At 44.9% G+C, this 22,893-nt stretch overlaps 1 protein-coding gene and 2 long non-coding RNA genes across 3 annotated transcripts in view; all 3 read right to left on the bottom strand.

Annotated features, from left to right (window-relative positions):
* LOC130199440 (uncharacterized) overlaps positions 1-6,847 on the bottom strand; it is a 32,685-nt gene extending 25,838 nt beyond the window's left edge. The window contains exon 1 of the long non-coding RNA XR_008832837.1: positions 5,806-6,847. This is a non-coding gene — a long non-coding RNA (uncharacterized LOC130199440). The remainder of the gene's footprint in view (positions 1-5,805) is intronic.
* Positions 6,848-7,151: 304 nt separating this feature from the next.
* LOC130199439 (uncharacterized) lies at positions 7,152-8,956 on the bottom strand. The gene is made up of 2 exons (XR_008832836.1): positions 8,877-8,956; positions 7,152-8,378 (listed from the first exon to the last, which is right to left on the bottom strand). It is a non-coding gene; the product is annotated as an uncharacterized LOC130199439 (long non-coding RNA).
* Positions 8,957-15,025: 6,069 nt separating this feature from the next.
* On the bottom strand, positions 15,026-21,464 carry LOC130199427 (zinc finger protein OZF-like). The gene is made up of 2 exons (XM_056422915.1): positions 20,796-21,464; positions 15,026-16,735 (listed from the first exon to the last, which is right to left on the bottom strand). The coding sequence occupies exons 1-2, from the start codon at positions 20,911-20,913 to the stop codon at positions 15,636-15,638; spliced, it is 1,218 nt and encodes a 405-aa protein (XP_056278890.1). The 5' UTR covers positions 20,914-21,464; the 3' UTR covers positions 15,026-15,635.
* Between the last annotated feature and the right edge of the window lie 1,429 nt (positions 21,465-22,893).

Genomic DNA, 22,893 nt, shown 5'->3' on the forward strand with positions numbered 1-22,893 from the left:
CTTCAGATTGGCCCAATAGCTCAACATTAACTGTTTACGTCTCAAATGCAGCGGCATCTCACCCACCTCCACCTGGAGAGCAGACACAGGACTTGTTCTCAAAGCCCCACAACAAAGTCTCAGAGCCTGAGATTGCACCACATCCAACTTTTTTAGTGACGTTTTTGCCGCAGTTCCAAACGCTATACACCCAGAATCAAAAACTGATCTCATCAGCGCAATATAAATATTCTTCATTGCAGGCCTGCTGGCTCCCCATTCCGACCCGGTTAGACACCTCATCACATTTAAAATATTTGTACATTTCCGAACTATCATCTGAATCGGCTCATTCCATGTTAGCTTATCATCGAACCACACCCCTAGAAACCTAAAAACCTTCACTTGTTCAATATGCATTCGAAATACGCAGCATCACCTCTCATTGTTTGCGGATGATGTGATGGTCTTTTTGGAAAACGCCTCTCAGTCTCTTCCACATCTTCTATCCTTATGCGAGGAGTATGGAAGCTTATCAGGCTTCAAAATTAACTGGTCAAAGTCTGCTTTACTCCATCTAAACGACTCTGCATGCAATTCAATCATCTCTGCCAACATCCCCATTGTTAAACAGTTTAAATACTTGGGTGTTGATGTTTTTCCTTGTTTAAACAAGATTATTAAGCATAACTACTCTATTGCTCTGAACAACATATTGAAAGATATGGAAAAATGGATGAGTCTTCCTATGTCTATTCAAGCCCGTATCTCTGTGGTTAAAATGAACATCTTACCCAGGATTAATTTTGTGAGCTCTATGCTACCTCTTTCTCCTCCTTCTGACTGCTGGCATAAATTAGAGGCAGCAGTATCGAAATTCATTTGGAAAGGCAAGCGGCCACGACTTAAAAAGTCTACTCTACAGAGGAGAAAGGAGAATGGTGGTCTTTCAGTTCCCAACTTTAAACTTTATTTTTGGTCTTTTGTCTTAAGGCCTCTTCTTACATGGATTGACCCGGATTCCTCAGTGTGCTGGCGTGCTTTAGAAAGTGCTCTGACAGAACCATGGTCACTTCATGACGTTCTTTTTGCCAATATCTCTAACAAACAGTGCCATTGTCTCTCATCTTATCAAAACCTGGAGATTGGTTGAAACATATTGCCATGTACCATGCAATTGGCATACACTTTCTCCACTATTCAACAATAAAGCACTCGTGATTGGTGGGAGGCCTATCACAGCTCCGCATTGGGAACAGAGGGGGGTTCATTATCTAAAAGACATTTTTAACGAGACTGGCTTGTTATCTTTTACTGACTTACAAAACGCATTCAGTCTACCACGTTCCTCATTTTTCTTTTACCTTCAATTAAGACCAGCACTCAAGGCATATGGTGTCCCCTGGCAGGGAGCTTTGCCCATCCATCCTATCCGAAATTATTTACAATGCAGGCAAAACCAGCGGTATGGTCTCTAAGCTCTATCAGTTTTGGTGACACCTGGCGCCTCAGCCTTCCTATTGAGAGGGTCTGGGAACGTGATTGCCCAGACCTGGTCACTGATTTTGACTGGCATGATGTATGGTCTAACATCTCAGAAGTATCACGCAATCCAGACCATCAGCAAATTCACTACAATTTAATTCATAGGACCCCTGTGAAAATGCATCACATGAAAATAATTACCAGTCCTTTATGCACTTTCTGCCCACTAAACACTCAAGGTACACATCTTCACATGTTCTGGGATTGCTCCCCTGTTTGTCAGTTTTGGAACAATATTGCATCCAAGTTATCTGTCTTGATTAATGTGACTGTGCCTGTCACTCTCAGTGTTTTGATTCTAAATGTTTTTGATTCAGACTTTCAGCTCTCTAAAATCCAAATGCGTGTTGCATTTGCTGGACTTACAGCTGCTAAGAGAATGATTGCAACCCGTTGGAAACCACCTCATGACTTGTCTGTTCGAACATGGATGCTTTCCTTTTGGATGTTGTATATATGGAGATCTCTACAGCTCGCATAAATGGAGCATCAGAAAAGACTTTGGACACTTGGGTCAACATTGCTGACTCTTTGAAAAATATGCTGTAGATGTGTGCTATCGCCTTACTTCTAATTGAACATGTCCTTGGTCCCTATCAATGTTATTTGTCTGTCTGTCTGTCTCTTGTGTTGTGTGTATATTTATGTCCCCCTCTTTCCTCTCTGCTTTATGGTTCTGAGAGACTCCTTTGGACTCAGCATATTGTTTGTAATTTGAAAGGGCACCATGTGTTGGTGTTCCGCCATCCTGTGTGATTATGCGAAATAAAAACATTTGATCGCAAAAAAAAGTAAACCTAAATGTAAGCAGGTAAAACCTGTTAACAACTACTGATATATTATATTACTCACCTCATTGGCTGTAATGCTGGCTGTCTGAAGCCCCCCTAAAATAGGCCTAACGCCACTGCAGCAGACGCTCTGCTGAAAGCACCTTATTTCTGGTTATCACTTTCAAATCTATTGTCCAGTATCATCCAGGAGGGGGCGCCAGAACCCCCCCACTGGGTTGAGGAAGAGCTCTCTCTCTCTCACACACACACACACACACACACACACACACACACACACACACACACACACACACACACACACACACACTCACATCTTCACACACATACACACACTTACACTTACCTCTACACACACATACACACTTACCTCTACACTCAACTACAAACACTTACATCCACACACACATACGCATTTACATCGACACACACTTACACACACTTACATCTACACACACCTACACACACTTACATCTTCACACACATACACACACTTACATCTACACACACATACACACACTTACATCTACACTCACTTACACACACTTACATCTTCACACACATACACACACGTACACTTACCTCTACACTTACCTACACACACTTATATCTACACACACATACACACACTTACCTCTACACTTACCTACACACACTTACTTACACACACACACTCACACCTAGACACACACACACACTTACACTTAGACACACACTCACACCTAGACACACACACACTCACACCTAGACACACACACACACTTACACTTAGACACACCCACACACACAAGTCAAGAATGCACAATGAGGCAGGAGGCCAGGCCCAGGTCCGGGCCAAGGGCCGGGAGCCAGAACCGGCTCCAGACACAGCCAGGTCCGATGGACCCTGTGAGGCGAGAAGGCACAAAGACTCCGGGGAGGAAGCAGTTAGTAATGTGTGATGGAGAGATGTAAATTCATCCATAAGGAGAGAGAGAAGAGGAGAGAGGTGCTCAGTGTATCCTAGACGTCCCCCAGGAGCCGATCAGCCTCTAGCAGCATCTCTAGGTCTGGACCAGGTGAACCTGACTCAGCACTAACTAGAAGACCATCAAGAGGAAAGACTTCAGGCTCCATGAGGGGACTGTGTCTGCCTCCAGGACTGAAGGTGGAGCTAGTTCCATCAAAGAGGAGGAGCTTGATACCTGAAAGCTCTGGCTCCCATCCTACTTTTTAAGACTCTAGGAACCACGAGTAGACTCGCATTTAGTCATTACTTTACTTTCTTACTGACAGTATGACATATCTCCCTGTGTGTGTTTAAAAAAAGATTAATAATAAATGAATAGTTAACACAGGTCATTTGGATCGTGGAGGTCTGGATCGTGGTCCATGCCGACTACCAACTATTCATACACTCTGTCAGATTCATGGATTGTGTTGTTACTGTGTTTTAATTTGTGTTTCATGACTCCTTCTGGTCACATGACATCTATTGTTCTCTCCATCCTGGAGAGGGATCCTCCTCTGTTGCTCTCCTGAAGGTTTCTTCCCTTTTTTTCCTATGAACGGGTTTTTTGGGAGTTTTTCCTGATCCGATGTGAGGTCAAAGGTCAGGGATGTCTGTGTACAGATTGTAAAGCACTCTGAGGGAACATTTTAATTTCTGAAAATGGGCTAAACGAATAAACTGAATTGAGTTATAGAACTCAGACATGGCCTCAAAGACTGAACTACCAAAGAGACGTGTAAATTAATTAAAACTCGGACAGCTTCTCATCTTTTCCTGGTCCGATAATAATCCGAGTGCCGTGCAGCATTTACAGATTGAGGATTATAGATGTAATCCTGTTATAATCTGTGTTTCTCAGAGTGAGCACTTTCTTTCCAGACAAATTATTGCGGATAACTTTGAGCAAGAACATTTATGGAACAAAAAAGCACAAAAATCGTGTAGATTTTATTATTATTATTATTAAAGCCACCCTCCATTTCTAAATGGGGTTTGCTTTTGGTTCAATCCCTTGGATTGTTTGAGCTTCATGTGCATGATGTGAAAACCACAAACCACCGAGGAAACACTTCAGGGAGCTCAGAGACATCTTGTGATCCGGATGACATCACTTTGTTTTGTAGTCTTTGAAGAAAAACAAACATTTGCATGTTTAAACATTCTGGCTTTTTTATTTCATGGATAAACATTTGAGACACAAATTACCATTTAAAGCAGATTATTTTATTATTATTTTTAGACCATCACAAAACTTCAGCTTCAGCTGTGGCAAAAATACTGTGTTTATAATAATGTGTTTATTAACATAAACTTAACTTTAAGCATGTAAATAAAGTACATTGAGGCTTTACATAAAGACACAATACAAAAATAAATAATAATAAATAAAGACGAGTCAAAACAATAAAAACATTAAGCCAGGTACATCAGAATATTATAGTTAAATCATGAAGGAGTAATACTTTTACAATACCACCTCTTACGGAGGTCTCCACCGTCATGTCTCCCCGCGGTCTCTCTGGTGTGAACCGCTCAGCACTGTGCGTCCCTATCAAAACAACCCGGGATTTACCACAGAGAGGCACTTCTGATTGGCCAGTTCAGGGTCAGCTGACCCGAGCCATAGCCGGAAGTTGTGGAAGCAGCGATATCGACGTTGCAAGTATTTTGTCTTTAAACAGTTTCACATTGTCAATAATAACTAGCAAAAATTAACAGAAATAAAAGTCAAAAAAATTAAATCAAGAAACGTAAAGAAATAATCTAAACAAAATACATACACTATATATATAAAGGAATTTGTTTTTAAATAAATCTCTATTTATATTTAAATATATATATAGAAATATATATTTATATATAAAAAAATATAGATTTACGTATATACATATAAATATATATCATATAGGTTTAAGACTTGCAGCAACACAAGCAAGAACACTTCTTCAACCTTATCATGAACATCAACTCTGCTAACAACATCAACAACAACAATGTCTCATTGATTTCTGAAGACCTCAACAATACAATTGTGATTTCTTTTTAAATCACGGAGAAGAGGGAATCTTTTATAGAAAACTGAACGCTAATTTGTTTTTCCAGTATGAACAGCTGAGTGTCGTTTTAGACTGCATGCATGTCTGAATGTTTTACCACAAACTGAACAACTGAATAGTTTCTCTCAGGGCTCCAGACTGCGACCAAATGGTCGCATTTTGCGCCTAAAATTAGACACAGTGTGAGTAAATTTTTCATCAACTCGCGCATGCGCGACCAGTAAATTAGCAGATTTTTTTTTTTTGTTATGAAATATTTTTGTTGCTGACAAACTTGTTCTACACTTCAGCCCACTATAGTTAGCGGTAATGCCTGAATGACTGGTTTGCTAACCGACATTAACTCCAGAAGAAGGAGAAAGGAGACGAAAACCGAAGAAGAAGGCTGGCCTGTGTGTGAGAGCGGGGGGGGGGGGGGGCTAATGTGTGAAAAGAGGCGCACCGCAACGGAGACGATGCGCCCGGCGAGGGCCGCAGAGTGAGAGGTCAGAGGGGATCCTCACCACCGAGCGGCGTCCCCGTCCCCCGAGTTGAATCTCTGGGTCAACTCAGCCGACTCTCACATGTCTGAGCCCCTAGAGCCTGATGCTCACGCTAAACACATTCGAACGGGAGCGCGCGACGGTTTTGATAAAGTTAGCGGAAGGATTTAAGTGACAACATCCGGTTTTGCAAAGTTAGCGTAAAGAACCACGTGAAACAACATCCGTTTTTCAAAATAAGATGTCGACAAATCATACACGAACATATAAAAGTAAACAATGAACTGATTTTGTATCTTTAGAGATCGTTTCTGAAATTTAGCTTAAATTATGCTAACATTAAAACATTTTTACTGTACCAAGGAAGAGTTTATAAAAAATAGTCAGACTTTTGTATGTTAAGAAAAGTCCTGTATATAGATTTCCCCAAGAGTTCCAGGAAATGAATGATGCAGATGTGTTCCATACATAACTGAAATCCCCTACAATAGCAATCAAACAATTTTAATGTATCAATTAGGACATTTTTCAAAGTAAAAGTCCTAAATGTTTAAAGAAATCGATAATTTCTTTAATGTTTGAGTTGCTTTTTATATGTATTTCCTCATAGTCCTCATATCAATAATGCTACACAATAAATAGAATGCTTCAATCAATACCGTGATCGGTATTATCGGATCGGCAGATACTGATTTCAGTGATCGGTGATCGGCACCAAAAACCTGATCGGTGCATCTCCAGAAACCAATAAATGTTTTGGTTGGCCACATCGAAGTGCAACATGCACATGCTCAAGGTATGTTTTCTCTTAAAATATGTTTAAACTCAATACAGTAACTTCTGAAGAGTTCTCTGTTGCGAATGTTTTGCAGTTCATGAAGGCAAACAGGCATAAGATTGTATATTGTCAAATTATTTATCAGTAATACAGTAGAAATGATGGGAAAACTTTGCAAGTCGATTTATAGTGTGCGCAGGGTTTTTCCTGCATAGAGAAAATTTGGGCGCCTAAGCCGTTTTCCCGAGCGCTTAAGGCAAAAAAAAGTCTGCGATGAAAAAAAAAAAAACTGTGTTCATCACGTGCATGTCAGCGAATATGTTCTCAATAGTATGTTTCAAGAACCCTCGTTCTGTTTTGATCAATAGTAATCGAGTTCAGTGTTTTCCCGAGGTTTAGAGCTTCAGGGGGGCGGGACTAGTGCCGCTAGCCATGTTGGTGCTGTGGGGTTTTCACCTTAAAGATAAAGCCCCGCTCGTTCAATTACCAGACCAACTCCAATGACCACAGATGACAGACTCGAGCTCGTAGTTTTACTTGCTGCAAGGAGAGAGTTGAGCTGTGCCTTCACACGTCTCCAAAACACTCTGGCTCAGTTCTCCCCCGACAGTCCTTTTATTGAAACAAGTGGTTACACAAAACAGGATGAGGTCTCTTATCAGTGATGCTTCATGACCTTGAGTCCTGTGTGGTGTGGGTTAGGGTGAGTTATGTGGGGAGACCTGAAACAAAACAGTGTTCCTGTGTCTGCTTATTAACCAGATGTAACCCTGGAACCTTTTGCTCTCAGTGTGACCGGTACAGAATAAACAACACAGCAATAATATGATTGTAATTATTAATCTTCTTCTAATAATTACAACCCTGTGGAGTAAACAATAATTCATAGGGCTTACATTCTTTAATACAAATTGAAAACACATGATCCAAAACCTAACATTCCCTCCTGTTTTTCATTTTTTAGCTTTGTACTGTGTTTTTCTCATATTCAGACCTGGTTAACTTGTTATACACATTGGATGTTGCTCCTTGCCTCGCATGATCAGCCGCTGTGGAATAGATTTCCCTCTAACAGTATGGTTCCAGTTTACCCAAAATTCGGCTTCACATATCCCATTTCTCAAACCTGGAGCGTGGGGGGGTGATATCGTAACCTCCCCCTGCCATGGATGCAAAACATTTAGCCTGCAATCTGCTCATCACTTTGCCATGGAGGGTCACCTGGTCAGAGGAAATAGGCAACACAGAACACACATAGCAATTCGTTTCCCATAACTTGCAGGCTACTTATGCATATACGAAAACCATTTATTCTTCAGTCGTGGTTGTTTCTCTTCTTCGCTGGGGTCGTTTTTCAGATGTGTCCATCTTTTCTGCCTCGACTGCAGTTCGTCATAGTTCAGCAGTCCTCTGACCTCTAGGGTCGCAGCACCTGTAACACTGCAAGTAACACCTGACCAAGCATTTTCTTAATGGATGTGGCTCAGTTGATTTCTTCACGGGGTTGAGATTAGTGGCCCTAAACGAACCACCACCCTTTGTAACCGGACTTCACACCACAATCCCGTCGTCTGCCTGGAGAGGTATTACCTTCTTGCAGTGGCTCTGATGTATCCAGGTGTTCCGCTCTGCAATTTTTAACGACGTTGGAGTGGTCAGCAAGACGGTGAATGGACCTTCCCAGCGTGGATGGTGCCAATGTTTTCTTTTCACCACCTTGATGAGGACCTGGTCCTCTGGCTCCACACGGGTGTTCTGGAGGGGAGCAGAGTTACTTGTTCGAGCGATCTCGTTGCTTTTAAAAAGACGGCTCATCCAGTCAGCTAGTGTGTGCTCCGCCCCCGCCTCATCTACCTCTCTTATAGTGTCTAGAATTGGTAGTCTAAACTGCCTCCCTGTCACTATTTCAAAAGGTGACACCCCCTGCGGAGTGGGCGTAATTCTCATGTATGTTTCAATAAAGTCCATGTTCAAATATTGGACTGGGTGTGAGGGGGAAGGAAATTTCCCTCTCATTGGTCTTTCATTTCCTTGTGCATTATGTCTGCAACATATCATACACGCTCTACAAAAGTTTTTGGAAAATGTTGTGTAATTGTATGTATGTAAATGCATGTTTATCATCCGTACCATCCCTCCTGTTGAGACATGGCATGGCCCATGACTCAAATGGGCAGCTGTGTTGTACAAGCTTGCTGGGAGCACGAGTTTACTTTTAAAAGGTTAGTCAGTAGGTGTGCGTGAATGACAGACTTTCCTGTTGATGTCTTCATTCCTCTGCGAGCCCATTGGGCTCCGAACACGTGTAGATTGGCTGTCTGTGTCCACTGTTATGTCTTTCCCTTCCGCTGCTTTGCTGAATGCGTGTACTCGGGTCTGTAGGAAGGGCCTCTGCTCGCTCGATTCCTGACAGACTGAAATTCCAAAAGATGAGTTATGCATATACAGTCTTTAAGAGCATTTGTGATTGGGTGTGCATAATAAGTAGGAAGCGGCCCGTAGTTTAGATTTAGGAGCCTCATTGGAGCACAGGGTGTAGTCCAACCCTCTAGGCCCCACCCAGGTCTTCCTTCTCCAGCCATCAGTAGTGTGTGCATGTTGTTTCTCATTTCAGTGTATATGGGGTTAATTAATTCTGCTTCAAGAGTTCCTGTGCGGGACAAAGACATGATTCACTTGTTGCTTTTTGAAAATTCTCTCCCGGGCTGGGGAGTCTTAAGATAGTCTTATCTCTTTCGGGATGGGACGAACTGTGGCGAGAAGGTCGTTCCCAGGATATTTACAAAGGGCCAGTGTAGGTGTGTGTGTGTGTGTGTGTGTGTGTGTGTGTGTGTGTGTGTGTGAGGGGGGGTCAACACAGGGCCAATGTGCTCAGTGTTGCACTATAATTCTAAAGTATCTATATATGACCTATTTTCTATTAATCCATTTCTACAAATCCCCCTTTTCACACCTGATAGGTGTGAACTATTTTGATCAATTTTAAACGGGGTTGGGTCTAATAGGTTTTCCCAATGTTCAAATAAGTGGTGTAGTCCCCCTCTTCTGGGGACCCTTTCTCACCCACTGCAGTCTTCTCATAGGTCGTCACAGGATACTGTTCTAATGGTTTGTCATACTCGGGTAATGCCAGGACAGATGAGCCCACGAGGCCACGTTTCGTAGCCTCGAAAGCATTATCTGCCGCTGGTGTCCATTGTATCTTTCTTGTCATGGTCATGTCGTCAGTGTAGATTGTGTCCAACAATGGTTGTGTTAAGGTGGCATGATCTGGGACCCATGATCCGCAGTAATTAGTCAAACCTAAGAACTGCATCATCTGTCTCTTTGTCACGGGTTTCTGTGATCTTTCTCATCTGAGTCCTATCCTGACCTCGGGTCTGTTTTCTTTACAGTCCCTGGCCATATGCCCTTCTTGTCTGCATCTGTAACACAGGAATTTACCATGCTCATTTCCTCCTCCCTGGCGTCCTCTGTTGCCGAGAACACTTCCTGATGGCGCCGCGGACGGTCGCCTCGGTGTGTTGGTGCACGATGTTTTTTGTTGTTTTCGTTTTAAATTCTGTTTTCTGCTGGGATTCCCAGAGCTCTTTCACCAGAGAAGAGCTCTTGAACATCAGGGGAACAACTCCAGCGGATTTACTTCCAACGTTTTTAACTTCTGTGGAGTTACTGGACATTTTTGTAAAAGGTGTGCTCACCTTCGCCCACGTGGTGAGACGCCGGCGGAGAGGGAAACGATCAGGGCGCTTGCGGCTACGGAAACGGGATCTCGTACAGCGCTGCGGGCATATTTCTCCAACGTCCGCTCACTGTGCAACAAACTGGACGAACTCCAGCTGCTGGTGGGAGAGACAGAGACTTCTCCTCATCCTCCGTTCTGTGCTTCACGGAATCATGGCTTAGTGGCTCGATACCAGACTCTGCGCTCCAGCTCGCTGGCTTCCAGCTGCTCGGCGGACGGGTCACGGAGCTCACCGGAAAAAAAAGGGGTGGAGGAATCTGCTATTACCTCAACAACGGCTGGTGCAAGGACGTAACGGTGATCCTACAGCACTGTTCGCGGACCTGGAATCTTTATCATTCACTGCAAACCCTTCTACTCCCACGTGAGTTCGCTTCATTCATCCTGGCGGAGTTTACATGCCGCGCGGGAACGTGAACGAGGCACAACAGACACTCGCTGAACAGATACGGCGTGTGGGCGGACCTTCCGGACTCTTTAGTTATTGTACTGGGATTTTAACAAAGGAAACCTCAGCCACGAACTCCTAAATATAGACAGTTAATTAAATGCCCTACCAGAGAGAAGAGCATTCTGGACCACTGCTACACAACAATCAGCAGGGCCTATCACGCCGTCCCTCGAGCTGCACTGGGAAACTCTGACCACGTCATGGTTCATCTGATTCCCTCATACAGGCAGAGACTAAAGCTCTGCAAACCTGTGGTGAGGAAGTTCAAGAAGTGGACCAGTGAGGCTCTGGAGGATCTGGGCGTGCTTGGACTGTACTGACTGGGATGTCTTCAGGACTGCTACCAACAGCCTGGATGAGTACACAGAGGCTGTAACTTCCTACATCAGCTTCTGTGAGGACAGCTGTATTCCATCCAGCTCCAGGGTGAGTTATAACAACGACAAACCCTGGTTCACAGCGGAGCTCAGGAAGCTAAGACTGCAGAAGGACCAGGCATTCAGGAGTGGGGACAAGGACCTGTACACAGAGTCCAAATACAGGTTTAGCAAGGCGGTGAGAGATGCTAAACGACTGTACTCTGAGAAACTGCAACAGCAGCTCTCAGCAAACGACTCTGCTTCTGTCTGGAGAGGGCTCAGGCAGATCACCAACTACAAGCCCAAATCACCCCACTCCATGAACAATGTGCTTCTGGCAGACGAGCTAAATGAGTTCTACTGCCGCTTTGAAAGACAATGGAGCAGTCCTGAGACAATCCCCCACAGCCCCACCAACAAGCCACAGACCATCAGCCCACCCTCCCCCAGCCCATCAGGGGCTCACACCTCTATCAACTCAGCGACGCCCCTCGTCATCCTGGAGAGAGCCGTCAACAGGCTGTTTAAAAAGCAGAACCCCCGCAAAGCAGCGGGCCCGGACTCCGTCTCCCCCTCCACCCTGAAGCACTGTGCTGACCAGCTGTCTCCGGTGTTCACCGACATCTTCAACACCTCCCTGGAGACATGCCACGTTCCAGCCTGCTTCAAGGCCTCCACCATCATCCCGTCCAAAAACCCAAGATCACAGGACACAATGACTACAGGCCCATCGCCCTGACCTCTGTGGTCATGAAGTCCTTTGAACGCCTGGTCCTGTCACACCTCAAGACCATCACCGACCCACTCCTGGACCCCTGCAGTTCGCCTACAGAGCCAACAGGTCTGCAGGCGATGCAGTCAACATGGCCCTTCACTACATCCTCCAGCATCTGGACTCCCGAGGAACCTACGCCAGGATCCTGTTTGTGGACTTCAGCTCTGCCTTCAATACAATCATCCGTCCCTGCTGCAGGACAAGCTCTCCCAGCTGCACGTGCCCGACTCCACCTGCAGGTGGATCACAGACTTCCTGACCGACAGGAAGCAGCACGTGAGGCTGGGGAAACACGTCTCAGGCTCCCGGACCACCAGCACGGGTTCCCCAAGGCTGTGTTCTCTCCCTCTGCTGTTCTCCTGTACACCAACAGCTGCACCTCCAGTCACCAGTCCGTCAAGCTCCTAAAGTTCGCGGATGACACCACCCTCATTGGACTCATCTCTGGTGGGGCCAGAGACCGCCTACAGGTGGGAGACTGACCACCTGGTGACCTGGTGCAGCCAGAACAACCTGGAGCTCAACGCTCTGAAGACAGTGGAGATGGTTGTGGATTTCAGGAGGAACGCAGCCCCACCCGCCCCTCTCATCCTGTGTGACTCCCCCGTCGACGCTGTGGAGTCCTACCGCTTCCTGGGCTCCATCATCTCCCAGGACCTCAAGTGGGAGCTGAACATCGGCTCCATCTCCAAGAAGGCCCAGCAGAGGATGTTCTTCCTGAGGCAGCTGAGGAAATTCAACCTGCCAGGGAAGATGATGGTACAATTCTACACGGCCATCGTTGAGTCCATCATCTGCTCCTCCATCACCGTCTGGCACCCTGCAGCCACAGCCAAAGACAAGCGCAGGCTGCAGAGCATCATCCGCTCGGCCGAGAGGGTTATCGGCTGCAATCTGCCTTCCCTCCAGGTCCTGTTCACTTCCAGGTCACTGAAGCGGGCCAGAAAGATTGTCGCCGACCCCTCCCACCCTGGACACTCCCTGTTCGAGTCCCTCCCCTCGGGGAGGAGGCTGCGGTCCATCATGACCACGACCACCCGCCACACCAATAGCTTTTTCCCGACGGCGGTCGGGCTCATCAATGGACCCCGGGACTGACTGACTGTCACCCCCAGGACTACCACCTCTTCTTCCACCTTCCTCTCTCCTCCTTCTTCCCGCTCCTTCCTCTTCCTCCTCCTCCCTCTTCCTCCCACTCCTCCTCCCTCCTCCTTCTTCTTCCCTCCTCCACACACGTCACTTTAACATGCACTTTAACTAAAACACACCACTTGAAGCACACACCCAAACACTCTCACATTATTTGTTGTCTTTCCGTCGCGTTGATTGTTGTTTGTCATGTCCAAATGTTGCACCTTCCACCAAAAAAAATTCCTCGTTTGTTTGTGAAAACATTCTTTGGCAATAAACCTGTTTCTGATTCTGATTCTGATTCTGATCTCGGCCTCTTTTATGACCTCCCCGTCCTCTTGCTCCCCCTCCCCCTACAACAAACACCTCCTGCTCATCCCCCTCTGCTGTTTCTACAAATGCTGCTGTTTGCTCTATAGTTTGATTGGCTCTCTCAACCAATCTTTGGGACTGAGGAAAACTCATAATAAAAATATAAAATAGGTAACTATAAAAAATTAAAAATTGGCAAAATAATGCATTTATTTAAAACAACATTTCAAAAAGTAACGGATGGTCGCACCCTCTACTAATTAATAGTTATCCTCAAAATAATTCTTCAGTCACTGTCCTGCGAGGCTGCTCTCTGTATTGTGACTCGGCGCGCGCAGCTAAGTGAGTAGGGGAGGGGCCGCGCAGCTGAGCACAGCGAGGCTGTCATCAACAATTTTATCAAAAGTATTCAATCACTTGCATTCAACTTTCATTCACTGGCATTCGACATTCATTCACAATTATGTGGTGGTATTTCTTCAGTTTATGTTTCAACTCTATTTAGTCCCTCTATTGGCTATGATGTTTCACACAAGAATTACAATATATATTACATGCGTCTCAGTCTGTACTCCAAAGCAACAAACACACTCACACTGCTCAGTGGCCACGAGACTTCTCCCTTTCACACAAAAATTGCTCAATTACCCATAAAGCTTTTCACTGGGAGTGTAAATCATCCCGCACTCAGTCTTATATGTTAATGAGTCTTTGCTCCCTTAACCAGTGGAGCCTTTACGTCCTTTAGGTGGAGTAACCTCTACGTCCTTTAGGTGGAGTAACCTCTATCAAACCTCCTTTGGGTGGAGAAACCTCTACGTCCTTTAGGTGGATAAACCTTTACGTCCTTTAGGTGGATAAACCTCTATCAAACCTCCTTTGGGTGGAGAAACCTCTACGTCCTTTAGGTGGATAAACCTTTACGTCCTTTAGGTGGATAAACCTTTACGTCCTTTAGGTGGATAAACCTTTACTTCCTTTAGGTGGATAAACCTTTACGTCCTTTAGGTGGATAAACCTTTACGTCCTTTAGGTGGATAAACCTCTATCAAACCTCCTTTGGGTGGAGAAACCTCTACGTCCTTTAGGTGGATAAACCTTTACGTCCTTTAGGTGGATAAACCTTTACGTCCTTTAGGTGGATAAACCTTTACGTCCTTTAGGTGGATAAACCTTTATCAAACCTCCTTTGGGTGGAGAAACCTCTATAACATTAAGTTCACCTGGAGGACTTCACTTGCACAGACTCAGACATCCAGCACACACATGGAGCACAGACCTACAGAACCACTATCAAACCTCCTTTCGGTGGAGAAACCGTTCCTTACCTGTTATCTGAAGTCACTGGTTGGATCTGGATCCCGTCAATCGTCTCAGGAAAGAAGGAGGTTGGACAATAAAGACACCGGCCCGGCCACGAATTCACGTCCCGGGACTTTGACAAGATCGGCTAAGACCCTGGCTGTCGACAGACTTCGGCGTGTCTTCCCCTCCCTTTTTTCCGTTGACGATGTATTGGGATCCGGCTCGAAGGACCAATTAATGTGGGGTTTTCACCTTAAAGATAAAGCCCCGCTCGTTCAATTACCAGACCAACTCCAATGACCACAGATGACAGACTCGAGCTCGTAGTTTTACTTGCTGCAAGGAGAGAGTTGAGCTGTGCCTTCACACGTCTCCAAAACACTCTGGCTCAGTTCTCCCCCGACAGTCCTTTTATTGAAACAAGTGGTTACACAAAACAGGATGAGGTCTCTTATCAGTGATGCTTCATGACCTTGAGTCCTGTGTGGTGTGGGTAGGGTGAGTTATGTGGGGAGACCTGAAACAAAACAGTGTTCCTGTGTCTGCTTATTAACCAGATGTAACCCTGGAACCTTTTGCTCTCAGTGTGACCGGTACAGAATAAACACAGCAATAATATGATTGTAATTATTAATCTTCTTCTAATAATTACAACCCTGTGGAGTAAACAATAATTCATAGGGCTTACATTCTTTAATACAAATTGAAAACACATGATCCAAAACCTAACAGGTGCCCAAAGCTTAATTTAACACTGAGGGGTGCTCACCTGTGTGCGGCATCACGGCTGAGCGAGGCGCGCGCCGGCATCGGAGCTCTGGCGCGCGCGAGCCGAGAAGAGTTGTTAAGGGGGGGGGGGGGTGCTAGCGAGGAGTGTGCTCACCCGTGTGCGCGGATGTGTGCGTGCATCACAGCAGAGCGGCCAGCTGATCACTCACTCAACAGCTTGACTGCACGAGCAGATGGAGTGTCGTTTTAGACTGCCTGCTTGGCTGAATGTTTTACCACAAACTGAACAACTGATCAGTTTCTCTCCTGTATGAACAGTTGAGTGTCGTTTTAGATGGCATGCTCGGCTGAATGTTTTACCACAAACTGAACAACTGAATAGTTTCTCTCCTGTATGAACAGTTGAGTGTCGTTTTAGATGGCATGCTCGGCTGAATGTTTTACCACAAACTGAACAACTTAATAGTTTCTCTCCTGTATGAACAGTTGAGTGTCGTTTCAGATAGCGTGCTCGGCTGAATGTTTTACCACAAACTGAACAACTTAATAGTTTCTCTCCTGTATGAACAGTTGAGTGTAGTTTCAGATTGCCTGCTCGGCTGAATGTTTTACCACAAACTGAACAACTGGTCACTCCTGTTGTGGCTCCAGAGTGTCTCTTCGGATGTCTCTTTTGGCCAAAGCTTCCAGCATATTGAGAAGAGCTAATTGATGCGTTTCCAGTCCCACAGTCCATGTCACCTACAGGGACTTCATTGTTTTCCAAAGGCTTTAAACGTGACTGAGGTTCCCGAGTCTCCTTCCAATCGACACTGTTATCAGTCTCACATTCAGAGGATTGTGACGTCTCATCAGCAGTTGGTTGTAAAGGACTATCTGGATCTGATGTGGATCTGACTTCCTCTCCGTCTGCTTCTGTTTTCAAATGTTCTGCCTCTCTTTTGTCGGTTTTTATTGACTTTGAGAGCTGAGCTTCCTCATCATCATATTGACTCTTTACAGGGGTGAATGAGAACTTGATTCCAGCCTCCTCCAGCTTTTGAAGCTGCTCTCCCTCCTGACTGATCCTGAGTCCATCCTGCTCCTCTTTAATGTGTGGAGGCTCTGGGTCCTCCTGCTCCTCTTTAATGTGTGGAGGCTCTGGGTCCTCCTGCTCCTCTTTAATGTGTGGAGGCTCTGGGTCCTCCTGGTCCTCCTGTTCCTCTTTAATGTGTGGAGGCTCTGGGTCTTCCTGGTCCAGACTGGAGCTCCAGTCCTGCTGTTCAGGGGGAACCTCTTGTTTCATCACCAACTGCCGCTGGACGTCTGTGGAGAATAATAAAATACATTTATACATCTTAAGAATCTCATATTGAACTCTAATATTCAATAGGTTTATTAATGAATGAGGTCAGGGTTTTGAGGGAGAACATGAAAAAATAAACTCGGAAGTGAAATCATCTGAAAGTACAATATGTACCTCTGAGGTGTCGTACAGTAAAACGTTCATGTACCTCTGAGGTGTCGTGTTAGCGTCTATCAAAATTGGAGGTGTGGTAAAGTACGACCTTCTCTCGTTCTCTCCTTTCCAACGGGAGAATTTATTCTCTGATCACGAGTCAAACACAAGTTCGATGCGATATCAATCACAGCGGAGTCCTCTCCGGTCGGCACTAGTTGAAAACCCAAAACAACTCCGCCTCCCTTTCCACGTACGGGCCTCCATGCCCCCACATGTGAAGTCATCCTGACCTTGGATCTGCTGCACCCACCACACCCCTTTCTCACAGGAGGGGGCCCTCGACCCCCTCTCTCATTGTAACAACGTGATAACAAGTGTGTGTTGCGTTTGTGTGAGGCGAGTACCTAGCTTTGAGAGTCATCATATTTATCATCAGACACATATTCCATCTGCTATGTGATGTTATTCTGAATTTGCAGGAGCTTGAACACAATCGTCCCTTCAATAATTCAGTTTTATATCATCAATCCCCCTTTTTACATAATTCATTATGTAACTAAACACTAATATAAATCTAGCAGAATGGGCTCTATCAATACATAACTGTTACATCACACGTCATTTAGCAGACGCTTTTATCCAGAGCGACTTACAATAAGTGAATTCAACCACGAGTACAAACTCAGAACTAAGAGAATCAAGAAAGTAACATTTCTTCAAGAAGCCAAACTACAAAAAGACATAAGTAACACCATGATGAGTAATACCATGACTAATACCATGAGTAACACCATGAGTAATACCATGACTAATACAGTATTACGCATCATGGTATTACTTATGGTATTATACCATGTGTAATACCATGAGGGTTAGGGTACCAATACGAGTAAATACATAGTAATCATCACTGTACTAATCCTAGTAAATAGTTATCATCACTGTCATAGTGGAGTTTTCTCTCTGTTGTTAAACAAACTGCATTGAGTATTTATACTGCGTTCAGGACTGATTTCTACCATTGTAATGCGTTTGTCATATTTAAGTTTAATTTACATACATAATTTGTATGTTTTTAAATTCTGATTGTGACGTCATTATTAAGTAACCCAGAATATGATGACGGGTTCTCTTGAACACTGGAAGTGATTCATAGGATCAATGTTTTGGGGGAAATTGAGGCGCCATAACTCCTCAAATACACTCAGGAAGGACCAGCCTCACGTGGTGAACGGAAATGAAGATAAATGAAGTCGGAGGTTCGTCTCTCCTGCTCTTGCTTGTTATTGAGAGAATTAACAGACCTTGAAGAGACTAATCTTTTCATCATTAAAGAAAGTTGTTTGTGGTCCTTCAGAAACATGAATCAGACCAAAGGACCAGCATTGCTGCACTCAACGCTGGTTCCTCTTCCCCCTGAAGAGCTCCTCCAGTTCAACCCTTTCATCACAGCTTCTGGAGCTAAATCAAAGAACGAGAAGAGAGGCTGCAGAACACAGATCAATACGTCAGTTTGATCACTTTACATTACATGTCATATAGCAGACGCTTTTATACAAAGCGACTTACATATATATAAGTGCATCAACCTGGAGTACAAACTAAGAACAACAAGAATACAGGAAGTAACATTTCCTCAACATAGTCGAACTTCAAAAGTACCACAATAAGAGCTATTTAAGTGCCACTGAAGTGCTAATCTGTGTTTTAATCCAGATAGTCGGAAAAGATGTGTTTTTAGTTTCCGGCGGAAGCTGTAGAGACTTTCTGCTGTCCTGATGTCAGTGGGGAGCTCGTTCCACCAATCAGGAGCCAGGACAGCAAACAGTCTGGATGTAGAGTGGTTAGCTCGAGGTGCAGGAGCCACAAGTCGGTTGGCTGTTGCCGAGCGGAGCGAAGGTGCCGGGGTGTACGGTGTGACCACATCCCGGATGTAGACGGGGCCCGATCCGTTCAGAGCACGGTACGCCAGAACCAATGTTTTGAAGCGGATGCTGCTCCACCGGTAACCAGTGAAGAGAGCGGAGGAGCGGAGTGGTGTGAGTGAATTTCGGGAGACTGAAGACCAGCAGCTGCATTCTGGATGAGCTGCAGAGGTCGGATGGCCTCAGCAGGTAGAGCTGCCAGGAGGGAGTTGCAGTAGTCGAGGCGTGAAATGACCAGAACCTGGACCAGAACCTGTGCCGCCTTCTGAGTAAGAAGAGGATGTGTTCTCCTGATGTTGTGCAGCATGTACCTACAGGAACGCGTCGTCGCAGCGATGTTGGCCGTCAGGGAGAGTTGACTGTCTAGTGTCACCCCGAGGTTCCTGGCAGTCAGGGTAGGGGCCAACACAGAGCTGTTGAAGGTGGTAGTCAGGTCATGGGTGGGGGAGCCTTTCCCTGGAAGGAATAGGAGCTCGGTCTTGTCAGGGTTGATTTTCAGGTGGTGTGCAGACATCCACTGAGCGATGTCGGTCAGACAGGCAGAGATTCGTGCCGCCACCTGTGTTTCGGACGGTGGAAACTGGAAGATCAGTTGGGTGTCATCGGCATAGCTATGGTAGGAGAAGCCGTGCGAACGAATGACAGAGCCGAGAGAATTTGTGTACAGAGAGAAGAGGAGGGGACCCAGGACGGAGCCTTGAGGAACCCCAGTAGTGAGAGGACAAGGATCAGACACAGATCCTCTCCAAGTGACCCGGTAAGTGCGGTCGTTAAGGTAGGAAGAGAAAAGAGCGAGTGCAGTGCCTGAGATCCCCAGGTCCTGAAGAGAAGAGATAAGGATCTGGTGGTTCACGGTGTCAAATGCTGCAGAAAGGTCTAGAAGGACAGAGGAGAGAGAGGCTGCTCTAGCAGTGTGAAGCTGCTCGGAGAGAGCAAGGAGGGCCGTCTCTGTCGAGTGGCCGGCCTTGAATCCAGACTGGTGAGGGTCAAGAAGGTTGTTACTGTGGAGATAGGAGGACACTTGGTTAAAGATAGCTCGCTCCAGAGTTTTGGAGAAAAGGAAGAAGAGAGACCGGTCTGTAGTTGCTGACTTCAGACGGGTCGAGCGTGGGTTTCTTCAGGAGAGGGTTCACTCTCGCCTCCTTCAGAGAGTTGGGGAAACAGCCAGTTGAGAGGGAGCTGTTAATAAGATGGGTGAGAAAGGTCAGAAGGTCAGGGGCAATAGCCTGGAGAATGGGAGACGGGACGGGGTCAAGGGCGCAGGTGGTCAGTCGAGCGGAGGTCACCAAGCTAAGAACTTGATTGGGAGACAAGGGGGTGAAAGAGGAAAGAGAGGGGGATGAAGAAGTTGGTGTAGTGATAGAAGATGGATTAGTAAAGGAGGAGCGTATGTCGTCTATCTTGATTGAAAAATAGTCGACAAAGTGGCTCGGCAAAAGGGTGGAAGGAGGAGGGGGACAGGGGGGATCAAGGAGGTTGGAAAAGATAGAGAAGAGTTTTTTGGGGTTAGAGAAGGAAGACTGAATTTTGGTCAGGTAGAAAGAGCTTTTGGCTGCAGAGATAGAGGCAGAGAAAGAAGAGAGAAGAGATTGATAGAAGAGCATGTCTTCCGCTTGATTCGATTTGCGCCATTCCCTTTATGGGAGTTTGATCACTTTTTTATTTCACTTTACGGCAGTTTGACCACTTTACGGCAGTTACTTCGTTTTACGGCAGTTTGATCACTTTACGGCCGGTTTGCTCCTCCAGAAGTTGTTCTGGCCGTTCTGAAGACCGTCCCAAGAGATCTCCAGGTGCAGATCCCGTCACCAGTTTGACTCGAGGACCGTGAGGTGTTTAAAGTTCCTCCCTGATGAATGAGATCAGAGGAGAGCTGGAAACCAATCAGATCCACCAAAAGTCTCGCTCACTGCAGCTGACGAGCTGGAAACGGACCAAATGTGACTTGAAGCCGTGAAACGAGCACGAAGACCGGGAACAATCGTGAAGCGGCACCAACCTGATGTGTGTAGCTCATGTTCTCCTAAACGAGAAACGATGTCCTCATACGCTGCTGTCAACGTGTCCAACAGCCCAAACGCCTCGTCGACGTGCTGCTTCACCAACGGCCTCAGCATTTCTCCTGGAGACAACTGTGTGTCACTTATTTAACAGTCTCAGAAATGAATAAGAAGCTAGAAAAATGTCTTATATCAGAAACAGAGTGGAAACATTAACAGTATAAGCAATAAATATGAAGCTAAATAAGTGTAGTGTAACAGTAATATCAGTACAGAGTGGGAATATTTAACAAGTCTAAGCAATTAATATCAGGCTAAATAAATGTGAATTTGCAGGAGCTTGAACACAACAGTCCCTTCAATAAGTCAGTTTTATATTAGCAGTAGTACAGTAACAAGTACAATATGTACCTCTGAGGTAACGAGTACCTTTGTGATGTATCATAGTAAAAAGGTATGGACGTGTTTACGTACTGCAGTACCTGGAACTCTACCTCAGTACATGATGTGAATACTTCCTCCAGAACTGGTTCCATCAGTTTAACCTTCCTCTTGTGTAAGGGTCGGCACCGACCCGTTTTAGGTTTTAAATGCATAAAAGAACCACATAAATTTGTTTATTTGCATCAAGGCTTTTTGACTTTGTCAGGAACCTCTATTTCAACAAAATAAAAACATTTCGTTTCACTAAATTATGAAATGCTCTGGTTGAAATTATGACCTTTAGTTGTTAGGGTCGGTTTCGACCTGGTTATAAAAATAAGATTATAAATCAATAATTAGAGCCAAAACTGAAATCATATGTGCACTGTCAGCCAACACAGTGACAGCCAGCTCCTCTCCCAATCATGTGAGCTTTAGGGGATTCTCATTTTGCATTGTTATCTACAGAATCTACAGATTTACACAGGCAAAGCTGCGAGTGGCATCCCCGGGAAAACCAAGGAAAACGTGTGGTCCTCGATATGACGACTGGACTGCAGGGTCACAATATCACTTGTGACAATTTCTTTACCAGCCATGACTCAGGCCACCTGATTCTAAAAGAAAGGTGTGAGGTCTGCCCAAGCAGTCAGGACAGAAAGACACACGTATTGTGCTTCAACTGCAAGAAATATCTCTGCAAAGAACACACTAAAAGTGTCACTTTTTGCCACACATGCATCTAAACACACACATACAAGTTCTTGCACACAGAGACTTTTACTCTGATTTAGTTTTTATTCGTTTTGGAACTAGTTATTTATTTCTATTGGTTTGATTTGCTTGATTGGTTGTTTGTTTGTCCTTGCAAATCTATTTTTTGTGTTATGACTTATTCTGCTTTTCATTTTGTGTTTGTATTAAAGTTCTATTGCTGAAAAAAATACTTTTTAGCCTTTTTCTTGAAGTAAATATATATGGGTCAAAATTGACCCCAAAACCATAGATGTTACTTTCGTTAATAATATTTAAATTAAAAAATAAATAAAGCAAATATATTTCAGAGATGTGTTCTAATACCCCTCAGTAATAGTCAGGTAACACAACAACCCTTTATTTATTTATATGATTCTCTTGAGTTTCATTTTACCATTTTTTAAATTTAAATACGGTATACTGGCCCAGAGGCCCACTCCAAAAATATTTAAACCAATATTTTCATGAATAAGGAAGCCTAACAAGGTAACCAAGAGATGAGAAACAAATTGGATGATAGATAATTGTTGTTAGTGTATTTTACAGCTGATTTAAGACACGGGTCAAAACCGACCCGTTAACATAAGAGATGGTAACAGAAAGCTAGCACAGGAGGACGGTTAAAGTGATGAAGACCAGGGCTCTCAAGTTTTGAAGACAGGCAAGAGTGACATTTCCATCAGCAGCAGCAGCAGCAGCAGCTGATTGGCTATTGTGTAGCCCATTTCTTTGTTTTGATTGGCTGATAAGTGGCTCCTCACAGCAGAACTCCAGGGGAGCGCTTGATTCCTCCACGGTGAGGGCAGCGCGGCCAGCTCATGTTTGCGCGCTGCGGCACATTAAAACATTAAATAGCCGAGTTTTTTTCAGCGTGAGAAATACGATGTGTGGCGGGAGTGCGTGACTTAAGACCGAAAT

The sequence above is a fragment of the Pseudoliparis swirei genome, chromosome 9, assembly GCF_029220125.1.
Source record: "Pseudoliparis swirei isolate HS2019 ecotype Mariana Trench chromosome 9, NWPU_hadal_v1, whole genome shotgun sequence".
In the NCBI taxonomy this organism is placed as follows: Eukaryota; Metazoa; Chordata; class Actinopteri; order Perciformes; family Liparidae; genus Pseudoliparis; species Pseudoliparis swirei.

What these genes read in the sequence shown, in the direction of transcription:
- LOC130199427 (XM_056422915.1), bottom strand. Translation starts at nt 20,913, where the DNA reads ATGCTGAGGCCGTTGGTGAAGCAGCACGTCGACGAGGCGTTTGGGCTG. An exon ending in ACATGAGCTACACACATCAG is followed by an intron (nt 16,736 to 20,795) that starts GTTGGTGCCGCT and finishes TATTCTCCACAG; the next exon opens with ACGTCCAGCGGCAGTTGGTG.